The sequence below is a fragment of the Bidens hawaiensis genome, unplaced genomic scaffold (genome assembly GCF_021521415.1).
Source record: "Bidens hawaiensis isolate Kalapana, Puna unplaced genomic scaffold, B.hawaiensis_p1.1 tig00000001_1, whole genome shotgun sequence".
NCBI classification, from domain to species: domain Eukaryota; kingdom Viridiplantae; phylum Streptophyta; class Magnoliopsida; order Asterales; family Asteraceae; genus Bidens; species Bidens hawaiensis.
This window is the reverse complement of record NW_027491014.1, coordinates 1,719,010-1,728,231: the sequence shown is the minus strand read 5'-3', so window position 1 is coordinate 1,728,231 and position 9,222 is coordinate 1,719,010. Positions and strand designations below refer to the sequence as shown.

Below are 9,222 nucleotides of genomic sequence, written 5' to 3'. Positions count from 1 at the left end.
TATATTATGAAAGGAAAGTACAACCAAGTCCAAAATTTGAAGGACGGTTGAAGTAATAAAAAGAAGTGGACCAAAAATTTATCAGAATGCGTACACTACTTATTCACAAATTCACAAGTATCCAATTTTCTTTATTAGTTTGCTATTGTATACCAAAATAGTTTTGAGAATAACAAAGTGACATAACTCATCATCATCATCGTACTCAGTATATCCCACCAATAGTAAAGCTATGGTAGGGTCTGAGGAGGGTAAGATGTAGACAGCCTTACCTCTACCCCATAGGGATTGAGAGGCTGCTTCCGATGAGACCCCCGGCTCGATAGTAGTTTTGCATCAAGCCTTGGACATAAGGCACATAACACTTAATAATCGGGATACCGGCTGATCGGTGCATGTACCCTTGTCTTTCGGCTATCAACGCCACTACATGATGCCTGATTAACCGTCCGTCACTTTTAACGTTATTTTCACGAGATTAGTAAAATAACGTCAAAATTAGTGCAATTTCACTTTTGCCCACCCGAGAATTCACACATGCATATTCACACAAAGTGACATAACTAGTTTCCTTTAAAACATTGACATGCATATTCAATAAACACTCTTATTATCTTCTTATTACCTTCTCCTACACTCTTCCTCCTCTGTATTACATGCTCCTCACGACAAACGGACTTCGCACTCTATACTTATCATTCGACCACGTAATAGCGCCAAAACTATCAGTCTCCAACCCGCCATCGGACCTAAACACCACTTCATAACTCAACTTCTTGTTCTCCTTACTAAACTCCAACTTTTCCGGTGTAACTTTCACATCCAATCCATTGGGAGCTTCAACTGATACTATGTAACTCGTTTCATCATCTTCGACATTTGTGACTCTTCGAGTTACTTTAATCTCTTTATCTTTGAACTTTGATATCGCGATTGATGGATAGTTCATGTTGGAAATTAGATGATGGCTCGCGTTTGACGGGCATGTGAAATCCGAGGGAACAGTTGAAGAGATTTGTTTAATCGTGTCAACTTTGTAGCCTATGTTACATAGGAAGTGTAGATAGTCGATTGTTTCCGTTTCGTAAATGAGGCCTGGTTGTAAAGGGCTTGATATCACTTCTCCTGCTCCGAAATCGTACGGTGTAGCGATTGATCCGGTGGTTGTTGTGATTGGTGTCTTCATGTTATTTGTTTGAGTTGCTGTAATTGAAAGTTTTTATAAAATGAAGCTTGACATGGGTTAATCATAGATAGTTTTACAATAAAACTGTTCAAACCATCTAAACCGAGCAAAATTTGTTGATTTGACTATTGCCCGTTTAGATAGGGTTGTAAATGAGTCGAGTCAAGCCAGGTTGTGCTCAGGCTTTGGCTCAAAGCCTGCTCATGGCTCAATATTTAAAAATAATTAATTATATATGTTTACACACATCGAAACATATAATTTTTTTTTATTTTTAACACACATAATACTTAAGTATTGAATTATAAAAATAATTTGGGATTATAGTATACATATAGTTAAGTTTGGGCTTTAACTTAGCAGAGGACCTAATGAGCGAGCCATCAAGCCGAGCTTACTTGGTTCACGCTTGGCTTGTTTACAAACAAATTGATTTTGAGTGATCTGGTAGGTTTTGAACAACCCTAGGGTTTGGAGTGGGCCTTTGGAGTGAGCTGGTTCGGTTTACGGTTTGGAAAAACTAGTTTAATGGTTTGGCTTATGATTTGAAACCAACCAGGTACAACAAAACTCGGCGAAATATTAAAAATAACAACATAAAATGCTTATAATAAATTGTATAATGCTAGTTAAAATAAAAAAAAATTTTCTTGTAGAAATTTAACAATTAATTGTATGTACAAGTACTTTTAATTATAACACCTAAATATGACTAACTTAATTTCGTGCTATTAATTTTATTTAGGTATATGTTTTGGGTAGACGTTACTCAAAATATAATGTCTTACCTTTTTTTTAATAAAGTATCATTTTACTAAACTTTCGACGATCTAACAATATCATTACGAGATTTAAGAGAACTGGCCGAAACTGGCAAGCCGTCAAAACCGAACTTACCTGTTCATCCCAAAATTCCTTCTTTGAAATGTAAAATTAAGTTCAGTTTGTGAAACTTTTATGTAATTTGTAACCTGTTGTCATGAGTGCTGATCTTATAGCTGACGAACTCCAGTTCGGGTTTTGAGATTTGATCATTGCGGCAAGGCCAGAAACATGTGGACACGCCATAGAAGTTCCGGAAAGTATATAGAAATGTGGAGGATTCTTGCCCGCGAGTTTCCCCACAGAATCTTGGCTGGGCCATGATGCAAGAATGGCCACACCTGGTGCTGCAACATCCGGCTGCAAGACAATCCGATCATGATCAGAAAACCTATTTGCTTTGGGGTTAATATCATAAAAAAACCAACGTATTTGCTAGGCATATATAATTTTGACATATAAAGTTCCGGTACGTACACACGGGCATGTATAAGAAGTGAAGTTACCTTTAGTATATCTTTTGTAGCATATGAAGGGCCCCTAGATGAGAAATAGGCAACCACAGGGGCTGGCTTATATTCTGTTACTGATACAGTTGGTAGAATAGTTGCCATCGGATTCCTTCACATATTCCATATATGTTATAAACAACAATTATTATTATTATTATTATTATTATTATTATTATTATTATTTTAACGGAGGTTCAATGAAAGCAAATAATTTGAAAGATGTGACCGCTGTCAACAATTTTCTAAAGTGAGATTATTATTATCAAACCTCAAAAATATGTAACGTTCCAACTTTCAGGGCTTTTGATCATAAGGAGCATTTGAGTCGATTAATATAAAATTTATCTCGAAACGGTACTCCTTATTACTTAATTTTTGTTAATTAGAAGTTTAAGCACCCAAATTGAAACACCATTTCAAGGTAAATTTTGTATTAATCGACTCGTATCCTCCTTTTGATCATATGGTCTCAAACATCATTTTGAAATTCGAACAAAAAATTTTTTAAAGGAGGTCTAGTGAAAACAAATAATCTAAAAGATGAGACAAAGTATAACATTTTTTTTAGAAGTGATTATTATCAGCCAACCTAAAATAGGTGGGATTAATAAATCCAATTTTCCTATAAATTTTAATCAAATACATTAAATATTCACCTTTCTTTTTTGGCATAAGATATAATCTTTTTCCCATCCTTCCGACTAACTGCAGCCACTGGAAATAATCCAGTAGAGGAAGCCACTGATCTTGCATTATCACTAATAAAAACCATACCAATTGCACCAAGTCTCTTAACTCCTGATAGCTTTTGTTTTGCTGTATATAGTTTTTGTTCATTCTCACATAGAATTATATTTCCCTTAACTTTCTCTCGATCTAGTGCGCGTGGTATGCAGTTTCTGAAGAACACTTGCTTTGTCAATTATGAATTTTCAGAAAATAAAAACATGCCTAGTTAGGTGTAACGTAAGAAACACTTTTTTTATAAAGATATAAATAAAAAAAACTCCCAATAAGGTTATATGAAGATCCCAAAACAAACTAAAACATTGTCAAATCATAACGTCATTTTAGATATATTTTTAATTGTCAAACTTTTTATAAGTAAATCAGAAAAAAAATTATCTAATACTTTTATTGACGAAAAACTAAAAACTTAAAAATTAAGATTTATTTGAAAACCTTAAGCGAATTGTAAATTGATACTCTATGCAATTAAACATAATATTTTGAATTTAAAAAATATTTTTTTGAAAACAAAATCAGATTTTAAAAACTAGATATAAAGTTATAGTAAATGTTGTAGACTATTAAATGAATATTTTAAAACTAATAAATCTTTACTGAACTTTATACATTTATATGTATAATATTTTTTTTCATATAATACTATATATTGGAAAAAGTTTAAATATAAAGGTTTCTTATCGACGTATAAGAATAATTCTGGGTCATTGATTTTATTTAAAACAAATAGCCGGTAAAATATTTGTAATTACGAGTCTAGACCACTCACAAATTTTGACTTTTTTCAAGTTCACTTCACTATATTAAAACGACGAAAACTTTTTTATACAACATATATATAGTAGAGTTTAAAAGGATTGTATATAAATTTACTTTAAAGAAAAAGCTTACAAAATGTTTCTTTGGTGCAATGAAAAGAGTGTTGTCTTTAATTGGTTAAGGAGACGTAAGACTTGAAATAATAAAAAAAAGTGCTAGGTCTCAGACAACAAATGTATTGGATTCATATCCCATGAGTGACATTTGATACACATTTAGACTTCACATGACACATCTTTTGAAAGAATTGTTAATAGAGTTACCTTGCGTCACCTTCGTCATAAATGGTTGAATTTCCTTTGGCTGTGATCCCATAAAGTAACGGATATGCTGGAGATTTTTGTAATTCACCAAAGTTTATGCCTCCTCCCTTCAATTTGAGAGAAAATCAGAGCTAGGCTCGTTTAGTTTACACGAGCTTGACCTTGAGTTTGGCTTGTGTTTGCTCATACTCCACTCATATATTATTAATTAATAATTAATTTATATACATTCATAATTATTATTTTTATATATTATATTTGTAACTTTTATATATATAATGATATATATTATTTAGTTATTTTTATTAAAGTATTATATATAAAAATAGTTATTATATAAAAGTATTAAACACAAAATTGGTAAGTTACAGGTTCGTTGAAGCTCGCTAGCTAACTAAAACTTGATAAATGAAGCTTGGACTTGGGTTTAGGCTTCATTAAACAAGTTTGTTAGTATGTTTATCATGTTTTATGCTTAAAACATACGCTTTGGACAACACTAAACTCATTTGAACATTTTTCGTCTAAACTAGTCTTGTTTTTCCACCCTTTAACCCATTAGAGATAATACGTAACCTGACTCAACCGATTCTCAAGTAAATGTTACCTTTATGACTGTATTGTCACCCAACACGATATCAACCTGAAAATCACGGTCGATAGAACTAGCCGCAACGGTTAACATCCACGGAGCCACATTAACAACCGACCCTTTCAACGGGCCATCATTTCCCGCGGAACAAATGACCGTGATCCCCTTTTCAGTTGCGTGAAACGATCCAATGGCGATCGGGTCTCTCTGGAAATTGGGCCCGTATCCGGGTGATGCACCAAGAGATAATGATAGTACATCCACTCCATCTTCTATAGCATCATCAAATGCAGCTAATATGTTTGACCCCTTACATCCTCTGGGCCCACAAACCCGATACGATGCGATTCTTGAACCGGGAAATCCGCCTTTGGCTGACCCTATTGCAAGACCGTAATATGATGCGTTGTGTACGGTATTACCCGCGGCTGTTGAAGCAGTGTGGGTCCCGTGCCCGTTGTGGTCTCTCGGGGAACTCATACCGCCTCCAGCGGTGTAATACCGTGCTCCGATTAGTTTCCTAAAAGCCGTGTATATTATTAAAAAAATGTTGTTATTAATTAGGGGTGTCAACCATGTCAGGTTACAGGCTGACGGGTTAAACTGTTCAACACAAACACTAACCCACACACACTTAAAATCGTGTAACCAAAACACAACACGTTTAACCCATTTATCTAAAAATGTAAGCCAAGTTGTAAACGTGTTAAACGAATTGACGGGTTGTTAAAAAGGGTTAAAAGAGTTATAAATGGGTTAGTGAGTCGTTTCGTTTAAGTAAACAGGTTAAACCGTTAGAAGTTCAACCCGAACACAACATGTTTTATTAATCACAAAATTGAATGGATTTTGCCTCATCATATTATTTAAGAAACGATACAAAAAAATAATTATCTAGTCTTTAGAATATAACAATTTAGGAGAAGATGGTATAAACTTATTGACTAGATTTAAGTTGACTCGATTTGACTAGTTAGGAAGATGGATGCTGAATTTCTTACATGACAGAAACCAAACACGAAATTCACATATCTGTGTTTGATAGAGACGGATTCGGGTCAGTTTTGACTCAAACCAGTTTAGCTAAACGTTTGGTTTCGGGTCAAATCACCGGCTTCGTCGTTGACCCATATACCCGGTTGTTTCTTGTTTATATTATTTAGATGTTCTTATTTATGAATTAATTGGTTGGTCATCTTGGCCTAAGATTTTATAATAAAATTATAAATGTTTTATATAAATTTTGTATTTTTAGTTGTAAAAATTTAAATTTAAAGCATTAATACGTGAAAACAACAAATAATAAAAAACTTCCGGGCAATCGAGTCGTTTTTGGGTCAACCCGTGAATGTGCGGGCCGTGTTTGGGTTCGGGTCCGATTAGACCCGCCAAACTGTGAACACGACCCGTGTAACACCCCTACCTATTACAATTTGCGGCTGTGAAATCATCGCTTTTCATGCAAGTTCCTTTCCATTTTGACGGAATTGGACCAAAACCTTCGTCACTAAAACTCTCGGACTCCGGCCAAATACCTAAATGTTCAAAACACAAGTTATAAAAAAAGTGACAGCTCACATTGTAATAACTTCATTAACGTTCCATGTTTTTGGTAATCAAGAAAACCCGTTAAAGAAAATAAATATCTAAACAAGCCAAGGCTAAACTCGAGCTCAACTAAGGTAAAACTCTATTTATAAAACTCAAACTCGGGTTGTGACTAATTTTTCAAAGCTCGAGTTCAACTAATTTATTAAAAGATTTAGTAATTAAATTATATAAATATATAATATTATATTTCATAAATTACATAATATACAATAAGTTTTTCCTTTTTATCATAATTTAATATATAGTATAAACTATTATGTAAGCATATATTTATTTTTTATACCAGAACTCGATAAGTAAAGTTCGAACTCATTTAAGCTTGGTTCAAGCTTCTAGGGAGCCGATCTCATATAGCTTACAAGCAGATTGTCAATTTTACAACCCTGGATAAAAGTCACGGTCCCACACATACATTGCTAACCACTACAAGTTGGGCAAGTGCCATTCAAGGGTTGTTGGGTTGAACCAAATTTTTTTCTCTAGAAAGAATAAACTTTACTATAAAAAACTAGCATGTTTCCTTTTGATCTGACTCGTTAAGTTTACATGTTAAGAAATAAAACACAACCCAAGTCAACACATTAATTAGTAGATAACTTAGCCAGAGTAGAGGTTTTGAAAAAATCAAATACCTGTGTCCATGATGCCTATGATGGTATCTGAAGCTGCAGAAATGCTGTGTTTAGCACTATGACTAGAGACAATTTCTACCCCCGAATGGTATTTTAGGAAATCCCATGAACGGGTCGTGTGAAGTTGCAAGACGGGGTCAGGGAACACAGATACAACACCTGGTCTTTGGGCAATATCATCCGCCTCGGTTTTCGTTAAATGAGCAGCAAATCCCAAGAAGCTGTTTTGATAGTTATGCAAAACTGCATTGCTTTTCCTACCTCAGGATAATACAAAACCATTAATGGGTTGGGCTGGTGGGTTGAGTAACAAGTCAAAACGTGTAAAATTTTTTGGGGTGAATATAAATATGTGAGTTTATATGCATTGAAAATTTGAAATCGTGACTTTTGGAACTATTTTACTTTTTTCCAGTTAAGCTGTTCTTTTTGTTTTACCCGTTTGACCCGTCAGGAATAAAGGTTGCTTGTTCAACCCGTTTGACCCGTCAAATATTACTCATTTGACACGGTTCACTCTAGTTCAGTTTAAATATTACCGTTGACCCGGTTCAATTTTAATTTAGATTGATATTGCCAGTTTGACCCATTTTTTTAAGTCAAGTTTAAATATTTACTCGTTTGACAAATTGTCCTTTTAGCTCACTTTTTTGATATTGTATGAACCTGAGTGCCCTTTGGGCTCGTTCAAGTCATTTGGCCTGTCTCACTTTTAGTCTTACTTTTAACTGCGCTTTACATAATTCCCTAACAGGTTCTCACCCGTTGACAACATTTACTTAGAACGGACTTAAGGGCTATTTGGTAGCCTCTTAATAATTCTATCATGTTATGGTCAGAGGTAGAATGTGTTTGGTTCACTAAAAAGACACCTCTTAATGGTTTATAGAGTCTATTAATGGCTAAGTTTTAGAGACATGTTGAATGATTGATGACAAGATTGCCAAACAACCCCTTAGATTTTACCAATTCGATTTGTTACAGAATATAACACACCGTAAAACTAAATAAACGAACAAAACCGAATAACCATACGACGGTATTACCTTTCTTCTAGAGAAGTTAGAAGTATGTTATGGTTGTCCCTTGAGGCAGCAGCAGAACCCATATACACAATATAAACCCCATCATTATATGCTTCATCTGCCTTAATATCTCCTAACAAACATGTTACAAACAACAGGCTGCAACAAAAGTAGAGACCTTTCATGTTGTGCCTGTTTTTATTGTATCACACACTTCTCTTATATTTATATATAAAAACATGTCACATGTGCAGTGTCTAGAGAGAGAAAAAGAAGCACTAAGCCTTGAGAATTTGAAGTGGGCATATAGATCATTGGGTGGGTACATACGCACGCACATTTGGATTAGATCATTGGTTTAGAGTCAATTTAGGAAAAATAGTAAAAAAAAAAAAATTGAATAGCCATTTAAATTACTGACGGACTACTGATTCATCCGATTATTTTCATTTTATCCTCAATAGAAAATCCATCATAGGTGAGAAATCCACTAGCAAAACCTAGAAACCTCTATTTTTATTTTAGCGTAATCTTTATTTTAGCGTAATCAGATAATATTTGAACTCAATACCTTCTCTTTTTAAATTGAAGTCTTTAAATGTCTCCCCTCAATTACTTGCGGTAAAAATCATTGGCAAAAGGAAAAAAATAGCATATGATGTCAAAATTTTCATTTAGGGGTTTTTCTTAAGACATATATATGTGGCTTAAAATATGGGGAAAAAAGTACTTGAAATATTAGATTAATAAGCTACCAATGATCAAAGGTTGTGGAAATGTAAAATCTTAAATGTATATAAATGAAACTTCTTTCTATTTTTTCAAGTCATCATATTATTTTATTTATAAATAAATGTTTCTTATATATTTGATCTGAAGTCACGCGTGTGGGTCTCACCAAACCCATGTAGCTCTTAAATGAGTTATAACATCTCGTTATATTAAAAATTAATCTCACCAAATATTTGATATAAAAATTTTATAAAGTAGAGATATACTAAAAATTAATATCC

General features: G+C 33.7%; 1 protein-coding gene across 1 annotated transcript; it reads right to left on the bottom strand.

The window, feature by feature from the left end:
* Window positions 1-574: 574 nt before the first annotated feature.
* Window positions 575-8,577, bottom strand: LOC143590170 (CO(2)-response secreted protease-like). Its single transcript, XM_077070938.1, has 9 exons — window positions 8,231-8,577; window positions 7,185-7,441; window positions 6,365-6,476; window positions 4,957-5,461; window positions 4,350-4,456; window positions 3,177-3,419; window positions 2,515-2,629; window positions 2,158-2,368; window positions 575-1,203 (listed from the first exon to the last, which is right to left on the bottom strand). Exons 1-9 carry the CDS (start codon window positions 8,392-8,394, stop codon window positions 653-655), a joined length of 2,265 nt encoding a protein of 754 aa, XP_076927053.1. The 5' UTR covers window positions 8,395-8,577; the 3' UTR covers window positions 575-652.
* Window positions 8,578-9,222: the final 645 nt, after the last annotated feature.

Coding starts and splice junctions, on each gene's coding strand:
- LOC143590170 (XM_077070938.1), bottom strand. CDS start 8,394: ATGAAAGGTCTCTACTTTTGTTGCAGCCTGTTGTTTGTAACATGTTTG. Junction 5,462..6,364: donor ACAGCCGCAAATTGTAATAG/GTAGGGGTGTTA, acceptor CACGGCTTTTAG/GAAACTAATCGGAGCACGGT. Junction 2,369..2,514: donor CTACAAAAGATATACTAAAG/GTAACTTCACTT, acceptor ATTGTCTTGCAG/CCGGATGTTGCAGCACCAGG.